The sequence below is a fragment of the Sceloporus undulatus genome, chromosome 2, assembly GCF_019175285.1.
Source record: "Sceloporus undulatus isolate JIND9_A2432 ecotype Alabama chromosome 2, SceUnd_v1.1, whole genome shotgun sequence".
Lineage (NCBI taxonomy): Eukaryota > Metazoa > Chordata > Lepidosauria > Squamata > Phrynosomatidae > Sceloporus > Sceloporus undulatus.
Window position 1 is genome coordinate 179598728 of NC_056523.1, and position 17470 is coordinate 179616197.

The following is a 17470-nucleotide window of genomic DNA, read 5'->3' on the forward strand; positions in this document are numbered from 1 at the left end:
TGTACAGCCAATATATTTCAATTTTTTAAAGTCTAAGGATCAAATATCGGATGAGAGCTGAGGCTAGGAGCTATAGCTAAGAATCACAGGACATTTAAAAGGCCCCAGGTTCACTATCTGGCATCTTCACCACAAGGGGGGGGGGGGGCAGGCTGGGACAAGCCCTATAAGCCTGCAACTTGGAGCAGCTTCTGCTGGTTGACTGAGTAGACAACTATTAGGTTAGATGTCTGATCCAGTATATATTGTCTCATGAGGCATTGCAGGGTCTTATTTCTTCTCCATGTACAAGATTTGAATATACACATAGCATGTTTGTTTTGGGGGAATACAGGTGACTGAAGGCCTTCAATGCCCCATGAACTCTTATTTTAATAAGCGCCCCCCCCCCCAAAAAAAAAAACCCGTGAGGAGAACATAATAGAGTCCTTAGCACAATTTTTTTTTCTTTTGAAGGAAGTTTATTGCATACATATTTGGAGACCATTTGAGTGGAATATATTAGATTGCAGTTGCAAGTTCTTGACATCACAATTCAAAAAGGATGTTGAGAAGCTAGAGCATGTCCGGAGTAGGATGACTAAAATTATGAAGGGTCTGGAAACCATGCCTTCTAAGGAGAGACTTAGGGTCCTGGGTATGTTTAGCCTGAAGAAGAGAAGGTTAAAAGGTGATATGGTAGCCCTATATTTGAAGGGTTGTCTTATTGAGGAGGGAGCAAGCTTGTTTGCTGCTGCTCCAGAGGACAGGACCTGGAGAAATGAATGCAAGCTACAGGAAAAGAGATTCCACCTCGACATTAGGAGGAACTTCCTGACAGTAAGGGGTGATCAACAGTGGAACACATTCTCTCAGAGAGTGGTGGAGTCTCTTTCTTTGGAGGTTTTTAAAGCTGGATGGCCATCTCTTGGGGGTGCTTTGATTGAGAGTTCCTGCATGGCAGAATTGGGTTGGACTGGATGGCCCTTGTGGTCTCTTCCAACTCTGTGATTCTATGATTCTATGACCGTGTTTTGGAATCAGAATTGTATAGTTAGAAAGGGCCACAAGGGCTATCCAGCCCAACCCCTTGCTGTGCAGGAAGTCAGGCACTTTGAAGGCCTCTGTATCCAGGGAACTATATTCAGGCAGTTACTGAATGATGGGAGGGGGGTTGGCATTTGAAATCTATATTTAAAGGAGTTTTGAAATAGTCAAGCTGTAGCCAGAATGTCCTAGATTTTGGTACTGACCTGATCCTGAAATGTTACGTGTCACTGTTTAGCCAAGCGGAAAGGCCAAGATGAATGTCTCCTGAAAGAAGCTGCATGACTTCTTCAAAACAGTCCAGAGGGCGATTATAGCTGTACACAGATCTGAAAGCATGTTTATAAGTTCACTGATCTCCCCACTTTTGCAGCTGTTCAGTTGATGAAAGCTTCTACCAGTGCCCTTAGTAGAGAGGCCTATGGCAGATGATAGGGGAACTTATTCTTGGTGGTGGTTATGGAAAAAGGCAGGGGCATGGAAAGCAGAGTTTATGTTTTATTTTTATTTTGCAATATCCAAAAGAGGTTGTATATATGTCTAATTCTTCAGTAACTGGTATGTTTCATAATTGACTCTGTTTAAAGCAGGCTTGGTATGTGTGTTAGCAATCCAGATTGTGTTTCACTGTAACTCTTGGAATTTCTCACTTGTGGCTATGCTGGCTCAGGATGATGGGACTAGCAGTCCAAAAAATCTGAAAGCCTAATTAAAATTATTTTGTACATGGTTATTATTTAAAAACATTATTTTAAATAGAATTTTAAGATATTTTGTGAAATTTTTTTTAAAAATCCACTGTTAATGAGAAACAAAGTTATTCCATGTATGTTTTATTCAGTTCCTAGTGTGGTGGTAAACTTTGCTTGGTAAATTTAAACAGTGTGGGTTAGCATATTAATGGAGATGTGCAATGTGCTGTGATCCAAATTTGATGTAGAAATGTACAATTTCAATGAAAAGCCATCCAGTTTGGCTTGCTCTTTTGCCTGCTGAAGTTGACAAGGGTTTCAGTAGTACCGTACACATCCCACATTTTACCATGAATCAAAAAAAGAAGGTGCTCATGTTTTTAAGCCAGAGCAAGTTCTAGAAGAGCATCCTATTTTTTTTTAAAATGCATACATGTACTAGATGTTATAGGTCTTCCAATAACCTAGTATATGGTTTATTTAGGCGGGTTACAGACCGCCTATTTGGGGAGGGCTGTACCCATCCCTTTCCCCGGTGTATCGCGGCCTCAGCTGCCAGAACGGCAGCCGCTGAGGCCCCGATCCGTCGCTTTTCAGGCTGCAGGGAAGTGGCAAAACGCTGCTTCCCCGCAGCCTGAAAAGGGGTGTCCTTGGGGCTTCAAGCCCCAAGGACACCCTGCGGTGGCGGGGAGGGGGAGAAAGGGGCCGCTTGGCCCCTTTCTCCCTTGCTTCGCTGGGTGCAGCCGTCTGAAGGCTGCGCCCAGCGAAGCAAAGCAGTGCCGCAAACCAGGAAGGAGCTCCGAAACGGAGCTCCTTCCTAGTCTGCGGAAAGGGTGCACTAAGCACCCTGGCGCGAACCAACGACGTCACGTCCCGCCGCCCCGTATAGAGGCGACGCGGTCGTGATATCGTCATGGCGGCCCCCATGTGGAAGGGGGGCTGCCATTTTGTACGGACTCAGTCCGTACTATGGTTAGGGGGTGCGGAAGCACCGCACCTTCCTAACCCTAGTACGGACTGACTCCGTACTTTAATGGCGGTGTGTAACCCGCCTTAGTCTTTTTCCTGGAAACTTGAATAGTTCTTGGCATTTTTGAATCTTAATTTTTGAGCTGCATTAATTAGCTGCTCCAGTGAAAATTTGTTTGTCAGCTAAATGTCTCATTTTGGTTTAAGAGTTTGAAAAAATACTCAAGATGGCTTTCCAGTAAAGAGGTAATGCAGATATTATTTTCTAGGGTGCTCCTTTTTCACATGCTGTACAGTCATGTACCCAACAATTATTACCGTTTAAAAAATAAATACCAGAAGTCATGATGCCCTACTGTAAACAATCTGTTTGTAACTCACTGCTGGACTTTCTTCTTTCATATCCCCTGTGTAGTTATGACTTGCTTTCATTTAAGTAGCTTTCTGGTCTTAGGTTAAGAGATCAGTTGCTTTAGTTTAGGATTTTTGCAGAATAAATCAGAGTATGCTCTCTTCATTCCCTTTAATTATTTTCAGGACGTTGCTATGTATACCCAGGGTAATTTCATCCCCCCCCCCGTCCCTTCAGCAAAGAATTTAAGTTTGAGCTTTTGGTTGAAAAGATGTAGCATGCAGTGGTTTTATTTATTTTTTAAATTTCATTTTCTCTTCTCTCCCTCCTACCACCCTACTTTGATCTTCACTTCCATCAGTAATCAGTTCAAGAAGTTTCCCCAAATGACCTCATATCATAGGATGCTTTTACACCGGGTTGCTGCCTATTTTGGCATGGACCACAACGTAGACCAAACTGGGAAAGCCGTCATTATCAACAAGACCAGTAACACAAGAATGTAAGGCAAGAATGGGTTTTGATCAGTTTGGGGTGGGAGGGAAGGGAGAACTAACAAGAATATGAGTGTTTTAAAGTGTGTTCATGAGGATCATTTCATTTGTATTATAGCCTGCTTATACATTTGGCCAGTTTTCCTTTTGTGTAAAATCTTAGGACTAGTAGCTTGTCCTAAGGTGGGCATAGGGAAGGTTCAGCTTTCCAGATGTTTTGGATTTCTATTCCCACAGTTCTTTACTATGAGCCACCCTGGCTGACAGTTCTGGGAGGTGAAGTTCAAAACATCAGGAGGGAAAAGGTTTCCCCAGCCCTGCCCTGCCCTGCGGTTACCTAGGCTGTTCCTGTGATATAGATTGGGGCTTCCTTCATTCCAGCTTACTTTCTTATACCCATTTCTTTAAAAGGAGTGATATTCTTTTCAATTGGCCTGTTGCCTTTGCATCCTGGTTTTTTTATTCCTTTTAATCAGGCCTCTTGAGAAATTCTTGGCTCCAAAACAGGTAGTGTTCACAGAATTTATTTCTCACTCCTATGCTTTGCTCATTCCTCATCCTTATCCTCAGGTTCTTTCCATGGGAAGGAGTGGTGAGAGGAATTAGGAAGAGTTACTGCCTAGTGGATGGAGCTCATGTCTGACCAGTGAGCACAAACCTAAACCACTCTAGTCTTCTCTTTGGGTCTCTTACCTTGCCAGCTGGTCAGGAAAGAGAAGCTTTGGATATCCTTGAGCCTACAGTTTTGTTTCATGTAGTGTATATTGAAGCTTTCCAGAACACCATTATTTACATTGGCACTCGTCAGGTTTTGGTTGCTGTGTGATACAGGCTAGTTTGAATGGTCTCCCTTGAGCAAACTGAAACAGGATGACAAGCTCCCCATCTTTTGTGGGTTATACTTTGAGGAACAGGTTCCCTCGTAAGAGACAAGGGTGCATCAGTTGTATTGGGAGTTGACCTTCAGGCAGAACATGTCTTAGGAAATATGCTCTGGTTCTAATTGTAGACCAGACAAGAGAAGAATTTAAGGGCTTCTAAAGCTGAACTATTTTGAGGTTAGCAATACTGAACACTTGATGTTTGTTTCCAGGATTGAGTCTGGCCAACTATAGTTTATCTCTAGTCAAGGCTGATAGTTGGTAGTTAATGCCCAAGGCAGCTTTCATTGTTCTGTCTGGATCAAGTAAACCCATAGAGTGACACCAATAGATGAAGTCATTTTGGGGATACAGTGGATAATACAGGATAGATCTTGTGACCTTTACTATCTTTTCCAGGACAGATTCTTGTATGTCAGGGTACAGATTGTGGATACCTCTGTCTTTTCCTGTCCTAAAGCAGTGGCTTACAGATGGATTCTTCTGATTCAGCAGACTGTAGTGTTCAGTCTCTTAGGTTTTCACCACCCCATCTAATGAAAGTTGATTTGCTTCTTCTCTGCAGCCCTGAACAGAGGTTCTCTGAGCACATCAAAGATGAGAAGAGCTCTGAGTTTCCACAAAGGTTTATCCTCAAGCGAGATGACACCAGCATTGATCGGGATGATAATCAGGTGAGATAGGCTGGAATATAACTGTTTGTGTGCTCTTCATTGTGGAAGTACAGGTGTGGTTCTATTGCTTTGGGTTTCTTACCAACTTGGTAAGTGTGCTTTTCCACCCCCTTTTCCCCCTTTCAGACAAGGGAAAGTGTCACATGAAAGTTTCTGCTATAATGCTTTCTCCGTCTTCTGCTTCCTCTTTTTTTAAAGCTAGTCCCAAGGTTGTTTGTGTGTTTGTTGTGTATCATGTAAACCTGTGTTCCCCCTTCAGAACTATTAAATGTTTTTCTTCACTATTAACAGTGTTCACAAGGCATTCAGTATGTGTGTGCAGTGAGCTCTGACTCTTCCCATTTGCACTTGATCATATAATGTACTTTTGAGGAAATGCTGACAGAAATAGCCATCTCTTTACAGAATATGAGTATGTATCTTGGAAGAGGGAATTTTTTCACATTATTCATTTTTTATCTATATTCACCTATGTATAACAGTAAATATACATTGGAGTAAGCCCATGGATACTGAGGGCCAACTAAAAAAAGGCTGTGTCGTCCTTAGGATTGATGTCACCTGGTGCGGTCACTCTTGGGAGGGGACTTCCGGCGTGTGCAGGAATTTGCAAGTGTCTGGAAATACCCCGCATGCCCCCTGGGAGCAGCCACAGCACCAGGGTGCCTCCAAGTTGGGTCTGGGGGCCCAAAAAGACCCTTCGCGGGGTCTGGGTGACCCGAAAAGTCTCTCTGTGGGGTCTGAGAGCTGGCCTAATGCGATCCCCCTTCTTGGGTGTCAGCCCCTTTCTGGGGTGTCACTGGTGCGATCTGCAGCCCCCCCCCCACACACACACACCCGTGATACTACTGAATAAAGGCATTATAACTTTTAGTAAATTTTTTAAAACTGAAACTATATTTCTTAATACATAGTAATAATAAACATTTATTTATGTTTTGATACCTCACCCCCACAAATAGTTAACAGAAATTTATCACCTCTTTTAATCACAAAAAATTATCACCTCTTTTAATCAACAGTCATTTTCAGAGAAATGGAATATAAAATTAATTACATTTTGCACATGTCTGTCAACCTGCTGTGTGCATTGCTTGTTTCAAAACAGAGGAAATTAGCTGTTGTCATGTAGCTGTGATTGTTGAAATAAAAATTATTCTTACTGATACTTTTTAGCAATAGTGACATGGAATGTGGTATTTCTTCAATTAGCTAACCCAGAGCTAGGGTACAGTTCTTAATATAGAAGGAATTGTGTCAAATGGAGTTCCTAAATGGGATGCTGATTCACATCTGCTGTGCTTGTTGTATGCAAGATCTTAATCCAGCTGCTTTCTGTATATGAATTTAGATCAGAATCCCATTGCAGGATGGACGGAGGAGCAAATCCATTGAAGAGCGAGAAGAAGAGTATCAAAGAGTTAGAGAACGCATATTTGCACGAGAGGTGAGTGTAGAAACTTAAAAATAAAAACAGTGCTCCTAAATGGGTTTGTCAGTGTTCTCCCATCCAGGTTGCTGATGATGCGTTGTGCCTGATTAACTTTAGCAGTGAAGTGAGAACTTCATTTAATCAATGAGAGAGGATTCTAGAGCAGTCTCCCTCAATCTAATACTCTCCAGATTTATTTATTTGAAATTTTAGCTCCCATAATTTTTCCAGCCACCCATTCTGGCTGGAAGATTATGGGAGTTGTATTTCAAAACACTAAGGCACCAGGTTGACGAAGGGAATCCAACTTTGCATCCTTGCCTTCAGATCTGGATTGTGGTTATTGTTATTTCTCTGGAGCCAAGGAGATGTCAGGTACACTGCTTATTCATCTGTAATCCATTTTGTATTATTGTTGTGACCTGAATGTCTGATAAACTTGAAGAAATGTGGTTCTTTCGACATGTTGAGCATGTGTGCGTACAGTGGGCCCTCCAGAACTCTGTATCTGTGATTTTAAGACACTGTAGATTATTATGCCTCATATTATTAAATGGTGGTGATGTGAATGCATATACACTTCCATGCATCTATGTTTACGGTGCTGCCATTTAAAAATATGAGGCATGGTCAAATCAAGTTTTTCCCCATCCGCAGTGAAGGAGAACCCCAGCCAAGCTCAAGGGCCCACTGTACCTCAGATGTTTCATAAATAAAAGGGGAAAAGTTTGTTTCAAGGGCTCCAAACTGAGTTACTATGAGTTAACAATCTTAACAATCTAGCAAAGGATGTGTGTGTTTGGAGATAGGGGGATTTGGAGGCATCTTCTTCTACTGGATGGCTAGCCCTGAGCCGCAAGGAAATTATAGACATTCAGTCAAACAAGATGTGTGTGTGTGTGTGTGTGTGTGCGCGCGCGCATGCAGTTAGACACAAACATTTTACAGTCAGCCATCTGTATTGGCAGATTAGCCATCCGTGGACTGCAACATCCATGGATGGCTCTGCTGCATTATTGTGAATGGCAACGTGTGAATGCAGCCACACCAATGTGGTCATGTGCCTGTCTCACATCCATTGACAATAATGTGACTGGAGCTCTTGTGCTTTTTACTATCTGTGGTGTGTGTGTGTCCAAAGTGGAACCTCTGCTAATACAGAGGGGTGACTGTACAGGGAAATTAGATGCATTAAGTGTTTATCAGGCAATCTTGGTGAAAGCAGAAGAGGCCCAGTTTTGAACAGGTACCAGTTTTGGCAGCACAGATTTGATGAGGCAGCAGGAATATCTCTTGCACTATTGTGTCACTAAGCCGAGATTTATTTATTTATTTATTTATTTAATACACCGCCTTTCTCCCCAAAGGGACTCAAAGCGGCTCACAACATTGTTTTACATTGGTGTACGATCCAGTGGGTTGTGTGTGGAGGCATTTGTACTGTGGAAACATGCTAAAAAAACCCTGCTTCCAATGCGATTTTAGTCCTTGAAAATTAGTTGCACTGTTTTTTTTAAAAAAAATTAAAATCCAGCCATTTTAATATAAAGCATATTTATATTTAATATAAAGCATATTATGTTTAAATGAACTTGACAGCTTCAGCCAAAGTAATTTCCATTGCAATACTGCAGTAAATAAGTGAAATGGCTGATGGTCTGGCCCATTGTGAAAGCAGGAAAGTCAAAGACCTCAAGGACATTAGTGCAAGAAGGGAAGACAGTAAAAGAGCAAGTGGAAAATAAAAATGATCAGTTATAACTATCCAGATCAAATATGTTTTCCATGTTAACTATTCCATTTCTAGGAAAAGTCAAGGAAGTGTTCCTTTTTGACTCTGGTAATCAGGGTGTCTTGCATTAAGTACCAGATTTCCTCTTTCACTTGCATGAGACTGTTACTGTGGGGGGTATATTTTGAGACCACTTTCAACAGCTATGTAAAAATGTCAAATATTCATATTTAAAAATAAATAAATAATAGCGTGTTCTATGCACTGTATATATCAAATGCCTCATTTCACTTGCAGAATTTGTGTCTTATAGCTGTAGTGCCAATAATTTTATAGCACTGTATTCTGGACCCCTTGTTTTCTAGAAAGTTCAGATGCATCTTGATTTCAGCCTGCTGAGAGCCAGTGTCTTACATGGTTTCTTCTTTTTGTTTCTATTTTCAATCCTGTGGTTCTATTTGCTGGTAGTCGGGCCAGAACGGGTTCCTGAATGACAGCAGGTTAGTAGAACGCATGAATGCTCCCATTCATCAATCTTTTGTAAGGTGGAGGATCCTGTAACTCCATAACCATGCTTTTCTTTGATGTTAACCAACAGACTCTCCAAAGAAGGCTTTTCTTCTAGCTCTCACAAAAGGCGGCAGATCTTTAGGTACCTCTGTGTGATTTCTTGCATACATTTGTCTTGCAGACCAAGCTTGCACCATGCATGGCTGCTTGTGGAGTCCTTAAAGTTGTCATATCTTTTGCAACATCACTTTGTGTTTCTTTTCTCCACAATAAATTGAAAACTAAAACTTCTACTTATTCAGGAGTTTATATTTATCATTATTGGTCTCCACGAGCATTTAGTTGGGAAATAGGTTCCCTTGATTTCAGTGCAGCATTTTACCAAGTAAGTGTACTTAGGCTTATATGTGATGCAAGCTTCAGGTGAGAATCAGATGCAACAATTGGAGATTAAATCTTAGTGCAGGCAACTTTAACACCCCTAGCAGATGCAGGAAATTATTTTTTCCCATTTCATGAAATGCTTGGCTTTCTCTAACCTCTTGTAATGAGGTGGTTATTTGAAAAAATTGACTAAAATTCTAGACACATATGCACTTTGAGTATTCAAAGAAGTAGCCATGTTAGTCTGTTGCACCATTAAAAAAAGAAAAAAGGGAAAGAGAAAAAAAAGGAACTAACAGAACCTTTAAGATTAATTGATTTATATTATAGCATGAGCTTGGGATCTGGTGGCTTAGTGGTTGAGTTTTGATGATTGGAAGGTTGGCAGTCCGAGGTTCAAGTGTCGCATGATGGGGTGCTCTCCTGTCACTAGTCCTAGCTTCTGCCAAACTAGCAGTTCGAAAGCATTCAAATGCAAGTAGATAGATAGGTGCCAGTTCTCAGTGGGAAGGTAACAGCGTTTGGTGCAGTCATGCTGGCCACAGGACCACCAGAGCGGTCCTCAGACAATGCTGGCTCTTCAGCTTAGAAACGGAGATGAGCACCACCCCCTGCAGTCGGTTACGACTTGACATTCATGTCAAGGGAGTACCTTTACCTTTTACCTATGAGCTTTTGTGGACTTCAGCCCACTTCTTCAGATGCAGGAACAGAGTGATATTAATGCCTCAGGATAGTAAACCTATTTAGACAGTTGTGGGAATGGGTTAGAATGTAATAGGATCCACAAGGATGTAAATTATGAGCCTTACTGTAAATCATCAAAATCATTTCAATCCTCCTGATGTATAGTACATGATTTACAAGGTGCAGTCCTTGAAGAAGGAAATTACAAAGAAGAGTGGAAAGAGAAACAGTTGAATTGAATTATATCACAAGTTCCATTCCATTAGCAAAGCTATGAACAAAGATAATGCTTTCATACTGCACTATATGTATTAATACATGAGTTTTACCAGATCCTATCTGACCTTGAAAGCTAAGTAGGATCAGCTCTGATGAATACTTATATAGGAGACTGCCACAAATAAAAGATTCTGTAGGCTATGTTTCAAAGGAAGGAACTGGCAAAACCACATCTGAATATTCATTGCCTACGAAACCCCTATGAAATTCTTGGGGTCACCATAAGTCGACAGGTAGCTTTAAGGCACAAACACATGCACACACCCCTCACAACTGCACATGAATCTCCTCAGAAGGTTTTGACTCTGAAGGAACTGACTTTTGGTGAACAGATTTATTGCCTTTCCATGTCAGTGCTAATTGACCACTGTAAAGATATGAAAAATCTGTATCATCTCATGCAACTTTTCCAAGATTTAGAGTGAGAGTCACAATTTGCATCTTTCTGGCATGTATTAAATTCTGTCTCATTCCGACAACAGTATAAATGTGCTAAATAACCTGTGGCTTTAATGTCATTCTGTATTGCATCTGAAGAAGTGGATAGTTTGAAAGCTCACGCTAAAATCAGTCTTAAAAGTGCTGTTAGATTTCTTTTGTTTTTCTCCTCCCCTTTTCCTTTTCTATATACACTCCAAACAATTCAAAATTTGTATTAGGATGATAACTTTTGTTTCACCAGCCAAAAAAGCATGTGTGCAAGTTTTTGAGATCTCTTACTCCCTTCATCAAGCAACATGTTAAAAGGAGCAAGCAGGCAAGGTTGGAGGTGGAGAAACAAAAATCAAAACAAAAATGGTCTTGGACATGTAATGAAGGATTGAGGGTCTGTAGACATACAAGTGTTTGCCTACATGGTGATGTGATACTATTAGGTTTTATCTGGAATAGCCCCTAGACATAGTGGAAGTTGGAAAGGCCAAAAGGTCATTCTTCCATTTTTGGAAATGTAAAATCGTTCTGTAAACTCAGAACTGGCTGTACTTGAAAAAAATTTTTCACAAGGGTAAAGAGAAGCAGCAAGCCATTGTATGCTGGCAGAACAGCTGAGGGAGCCATCTTATGAGAATGTCAGCAAGAATTTTCCACAAGGAGTGGCTCAGTAGGAAGAAAAGAGCTCAGGATATACCTTTTATCCCCTGTGAGAGCCACAGGTGGAAATATATCATGATTATCTTCTGTGTTTGGTAGATTTTTAAAAGACATGGACATTGATTATACTCCCTTATTCTGTTTTGTGTCATTTTTTGCATATCAAGTCCATTGCAGGCTAAGAACCATTGCACAAAATGTAACCTTTGAAATCAAGTTGTAGCATAGGTTTCATCTGAAGGAGTAGACCAAATCTACAAAAGGTTATGCTACAGCTTCTTCTACATAGTTAGTCTTTCTCTTTAACAGGCTTACCTAGGGCTAGAAGCATTGGGTTGCCGCGGAGCTTCAGGGATCATGTCTCCTTCTTTTATTTTTATCTATTTCTGTATCAATGACATTCGTATGCTGCTCCAAACTGTAAAGTTCTCTGGATGGCCATAATAAATAAGTGTAGAAACAATTTGAATACCAAGTAAGATCTCACAAAAGATCTCAAAAGTGCCTAGATACAACAGCAGAAAGCAAAACCAACATCAACCCTAGTTAAAGCTCAGATTTTACAACTTGTCTGGTCCAGGCTGTAAGATTTAAAAGCCTTGTATGGATAAAGGTGCTGCCTACTGTCACTAAACAAGTCAAAGGGAAAATGTCTCTGGGATGGTGCTCTGTCATTGGTCTGCCACTGCTGAAACGGCTCTTTTCCTCTTGGCCACCCAGTCCCCTTCATTTTACAGGAAGGCTTAGATCAGGGATGCTGAAGAAGATCTAAAGATATTGGTAGATACACATGGGAGAAGGCAGTCTGGTCCCAAGTCATTTTGGCCTTGGAAGATTAAAACCTATGCTTTAATTAGACACAGAAGTGAACTTTTAATTAGAAATGAATTTTAATTAGATACAGAAGTGCAGCTGACAAAACAGGGTGTTGGAGCATGGCTCAAGAAACAAATTCTATATGGCTCAGACCAAACTGTACCTGTCAAAGTCAGTCCAACCTGTTCATTTCACTGGGGCTTGGACAGGCACCCATTCTGTTGCAGCGTCACATGGGTTAGATCTGTCCTCACACTCTGCTGCCCTTAATGGCAGCTGCCAGACTCTGCCTCTTGATGTGGCTGCTACCTCTTGGCTCATGGCAGGGCCACCTCTGGCGTAGACATTGCTCTAATAAATTAGAGTTCTGTGCTAAATTAGTTCTTGTGGGAATCAAACCAAAGCAGGCGCCCAGCACAAACGAGGAATTCCTCTGCGGGCATGGCAGCTCGGCTTCAAGTGTTACAATGTAATTAAGAACTGAAGCACCAGGGGACATGGCTCACTGTTGCACTTGGCAAGGAAAAATATAGGCACTTTACTCCTCCAACATTTCCAGTTTTAGTTCACAGTGGCTCATGTGCAGTCTTGAATCAAGTGAGTGCTGTTATATGAGTTTGCCTGGAAAGCAAAGATTTAAGAGCAAGATGTTCTTAACACCTGCTCAGGGATGAGGCTTGTTCATTGGGTCTAAAGGGCACAATGCAGATGGACATCTCCTGGGTGAGCCTCCTAGAAATGAATGGGCATTGTTGTAAGATTACACTAGTCAGCTTAGATTTCTGTGAAATGTGGTGTTGGCTGTGGCTTTGTGTTAAAGCAATAAAACTGTAACTGCACTGAGGATAAAAGAAATTCCTGGTATATTTTGTCCAAGGTACAATTATCTTTACAGTTCTCAGTCTAGCTAGTGTTGCCAGCATTACATTCACTTTTAGGTATCTTACTGTCCAATCTCCTGCATAGAGGGAAAGGTGTGGAAAAATAAGCAGTAGAAGCTGTCCATAGGTTTCTCCTTCAGACTATAGAATAGCTGCATTTTATGGGAAGGCTCTGAAATGATTGTTAGCTCCACAGTAATTTTTTGGGGGTGGGTATGTCATTTGCAGCTTTTAAAAAAATTCTTCCTATCTAGGAAAAATCTTCAGATTCTCTGTTTGTTCCTTTAGTTCTAGAGATGCCAAGTCTCCTAATTCAGACCTTCTGGGGTAGAAATGTAGGCAGATCTAACTTTCCCGAAAGAATAAAGTGGTTACTACTGTTAATACCTGGAACAGTACAGTGATTCTTCAATTTGCTATTGGAGGGTTTGACTGCCTCCTTAATCTGTTTCCTCATCCTTCAGTAGGGGCTTTCACAACCATCTGCAGTCTAATCTGGCCATTCTTACATTTAACAGACAAAGTCATTCTATCCTAATCTTTCTGACTCAATAGAGGAAACTTAATCTCGAAGATAACTCCTGGCTCTTTCAAACTTGGCAAACATGGATTTGTTTTGGTTTCTTTTAGAACTGAAGCACAGCCTCTTGCTATTGTCTTCTGCTCTGGCTGAAGTCCCTTACCCATCTTTGGCACTAAGCCACTTGGAGATAGTTGCAGACATGTTTAAGTGTGTGGCTCATTGATTGAAGCCTATTTTAATACTAGGAAACTTTGTTGAATTTCTGATGTTAAACAAAGCCCCACTTTCAGGAAGCTAGAAGAATTGTGGCTGCTGTTGATTCTCTAGGATGGTCAGATAGTCACCTGTGGAAAACAAAGGTGGAGGAAGGCTCTGAATGCACAGCCCAGTGCCTTTCAAATATCAGTTTTCCTTCAAGGGCACTCTTGGGCACAACTACTTCAGTCTTTGATCTATGGCATTGTTGGGAAAGAAAATTCTGTATTGGAAAACAAAGCTGGAAGAGTGCTTCTGAAAAAAGGATTGTACCTGAGAAATATTGGGTTTTTAAAAAAAGATTTTGGGGTGTGTGGGCACTTGAGTACTTCTCCCTTTTCCTGCATTTGGTACCTTCCTGTTTTTATTCTTTTTCTCAGCATACTCTCCTATTCCACTAGTGATGCCTGAGACAGTGGTATCTTCTAGGTACACAGGAGTCACAGGGTTTGATTTTTAAAAACAATAAATGTCTTATCCATTTGATGGTGTAGATGAGGTGGAAAGCCATATATCCCAAAGGTCTTGTGTTAAAACATATTCTCCACATATGTTGTGTTTTGAGCTTTTGTTTCTATTGTATGAGGATTGAGGACAGCAGTATCAAACTCCATAGTAATATTAAACTTTAGTAGCTGGGGTTTGGAAAGTTACTTGGGTGGGGGCTTGGAAAGTTGCTTAATAAAACTAATTATTATCTATTACAGATCCATGTCCCAAAGTTAAAGAGTTTTTTTAAAAGCCACTCTTTTTTCATTATTCAAAAATAACTGAGGCCATTACATTCCCTTCCCATTAAAATTCTCTAAAGTACTGTCTTGTGGCACAAAAGACACACAGGTGGTAAAGTCATAGCCCCTGTAACTATAAGGGTAACTGTAGCAGTTACAATTACATTACAAAAGAAGTTGATCTCTCTCATCTCATAACATAATTTTGCTGTATCTTTGTTACTGCAAAAGAGATGAATTACTTTCAGCATTCAGTAGGTGAGACAGAAATCAGTTGTTGCACATATGTTAACATTCATTATATGGTCACTATAGAAATTGTGTTAAGTATACAAGTAAAATATGTCCTCTGAGTAATGGCCTTCTGGTCCCTCCATCACTTTTTTCAAATGTTATCCATGCAACGTCCTTTATTGAAGCACATTCTTGGTACCTAAGACCAGTGTTGCCAATTTCTGGGGAATTCCCCAAAATCTGGGGAATTTATTCTTGAAGACATTGAAAGCAAGTAGCAGGATAGGCTCATCATACTGTGTAAACTCCCAAATAATTATGAGTTGTAGAAGGGGTGTTGGTAAAGGTTGGAGCCATGTGCTACAGCTTGCTTGCTGACTTAATGGCTCATCTTCCTAGGCCTACTATTTGAGAGAGGTAGTTCTGTCTGCTGTCAGATCAGAAAGGCATGTTCAGATCAGAAACATGTCAGGACATGTTTGCATTCAGAATATCTTTTTCTGCTAAGGTACTCTTGCCTGGTCAGATTAATTCACCTTTGCACCTGTTGTTTCTGAATAGCCACAATACAGTCCATTCTACACACAAGGCAGTCTGTATTGTCAGGAGCAGCCTGTAAGACTTGCCTGCTTCTGTGCTAGTGTGTTTAAGGGGCAGCAGCACTTATGTGCTTCTGAGTCGGTCCTTCTCAGTGTAGCTACTTGTGCTCGTTTGTCTGTCTTCCTAACACTAAACAATACATTGCTTGAATGTACAGACATTTTGCTTCTTTCTAGCCCCTGGTAGCATTAACCCCAGTGATCTCTGATGCAGGGGCAATCGGGATGGACTCAGCCGGACTTCAGGCAGCCGCCAGAGCAGCACAGAGAGCGATCTGAAGTCATTGGAGCCTCGGCCATGGAGCAGCACAGACTCGGATGGCTCCACCCGCAATCTGCGCCCTCCTGTCACCAAAGCCAGCAGCTTCAGTGGCATTTCCATCTTGACGCGAGGAGACAGCATTGGTGGCATTGGCAAAGGAAGCAGCGCCAGCAGGACTGTCAGGCCAGGTATTGCTTTCCTCTTTACTGCCCTTGCTCAAGTAAAACAAGTGGACATTAAAAAGGCAGTTGTGAGCCTGTCATCAGGAGGGCAAACCAGAATTACGACTGTCCCTGTCTCCTGAGAACTTGGCATTGATTTCTTTGACATAAGTGAAAATGTGTCACAGTGGCATAAGTCTTTTCTTTGCTGCACTTGTACTTCTTAGTGCTGCATAAACAAGATGCCTTGAAGAAGAGAAGATCTGGAGCCACCCTGAGAGGGGATATACCATCTGCTGAGACACTCAGTAGTAAGCCTTGCCCTAGGCTGTAAAGATGATAGCAGTGAAACCTTGGAGTTGGCAGTGGAGAGGCAACCTTGTGGGAGTACCTTTCTACACACTCTCTTCTGTTCCAGAAATAATCTAGATGTTTGCAAGGTCCAGGCCCTGGATGCACCATAGGCCCTGCTTTATGACTGCAGTCTTCTGTGTATCATTGGCCAAATTAAAAATGCACCAAGTTTGATCAAACTTTGCTCTTGTCTACCTTTGTTGTGAGATCCAGCAGAGCAATTTCAAATCCCCACTCAGCCGTGGAAACCCACTGGGTGACCTTGGACAAATCACATTCTCCCTGTTTCAGAGGATGTCAAAGGCAAATCTGAACAAATCTTGCCAAGAAAACCCATAATGGATTCACTTTAGGGTCACAATGAGTTGGAAATGACTTGAAGGCACACATCAACAAACCTTTGTTGTAGCTCTGTGATGTCTCATTTTTAGCTATCGTCCGTAGGGATGACCAGGCAGTGTTTTAGGAGGTAATAAAGTGAAGTGCAATACTTCCTTCTATCATTTATTTTTCTATGGCACATTTTGCAGGTGTGACCAAAAATTATGGTAAGCAAAGAGGTAAAGCTCAGTTCTGAATTAGTTCCCAATATGTTTTGAGCACCATCATTAGAGAAGTTGATTGAATAACTAGATGCAGAATTGTTTCTCTTTGCAAGGAAACTATGCCTCCAATCACAACAGTGTGCCCATGTAGAGAGAGAGCTCTTGCAAGACTTAAGGGATGATACAATTTTGTATATAGTACACAGGCAAAGATGGCCAAAACAGCTTTGGAAGTGCCTTATTTGCACTTTATTGCCTTGACATTTGTATCCTAGCTGTCCCTAAGATGGAGGGCTGTAACAGTTGTGTTATAATCTATAGCAGTGCTAGTCAAAGTGCTGGTTCCTGGACTAGTGCTAGCATGTAACAATAGCAAGTACATTTCTATAATGCTTATCACTTCAGCACTTCCTAAGCGGTTTTCAATGTGTAAGCTAATTGCCCCCAAGAAGCTGGGTACTCATTTTAGCAACCTCGGAAGGATGCCAGGTTGTGTTGACCTTGAGCCCCTGGCTGGAATTGAACTCCCAACCTTATGGCTTGTGAGTGAGTGACTGCACTACTGGCATTTAACCACTGCACCACCAGGGCTCTTAGTGCTAGTACTGAGCCATTGGTTGCTGATCTCTGGCAAGTTTGAAGGAAAGAAAGAAACAATCATACCCAGAGGGTACAAATTTAGCGCTGGTCCTTCTCACACTGAAAAAACACCAATCCTTTACATCAGAGAGCCTGAGAAACACTGATGTATAACCTACAAGCCACAAGCCCAAGACTATGACTGCCAGCTGTTAAGTGTCCCATCTAATGTGTTTCCAATAATGTGTACTGTTGTGATTTTTAATTTAAATGAATTTGACTCCTGTATTGCATTTTCTGGTACTAGAGTCTGACCAAAAATGATG

The 17470-nt window shown here is 41.4% G+C and overlaps 1 protein-coding gene across 1 annotated transcript in view; it reads left to right on the top strand.

The window, feature by feature from the left end:
- Positions 1 to 17470, top strand: part of R3HDM2 (R3H domain containing 2) — a 112883-nt gene that overhangs the window by 45581 nt on the left and 49832 nt on the right. Inside the window, 5 exon segments of the mRNA XM_042449769.1 lie at positions 3401 to 3541; positions 4980 to 5088; positions 6440 to 6535; positions 8721 to 8752; positions 15458 to 15713. Coding sequence (XP_042305703.1) covers positions 3401 to 3541; positions 4980 to 5088; positions 6440 to 6535; positions 8721 to 8752; positions 15458 to 15713 — 634 coding nt within the window.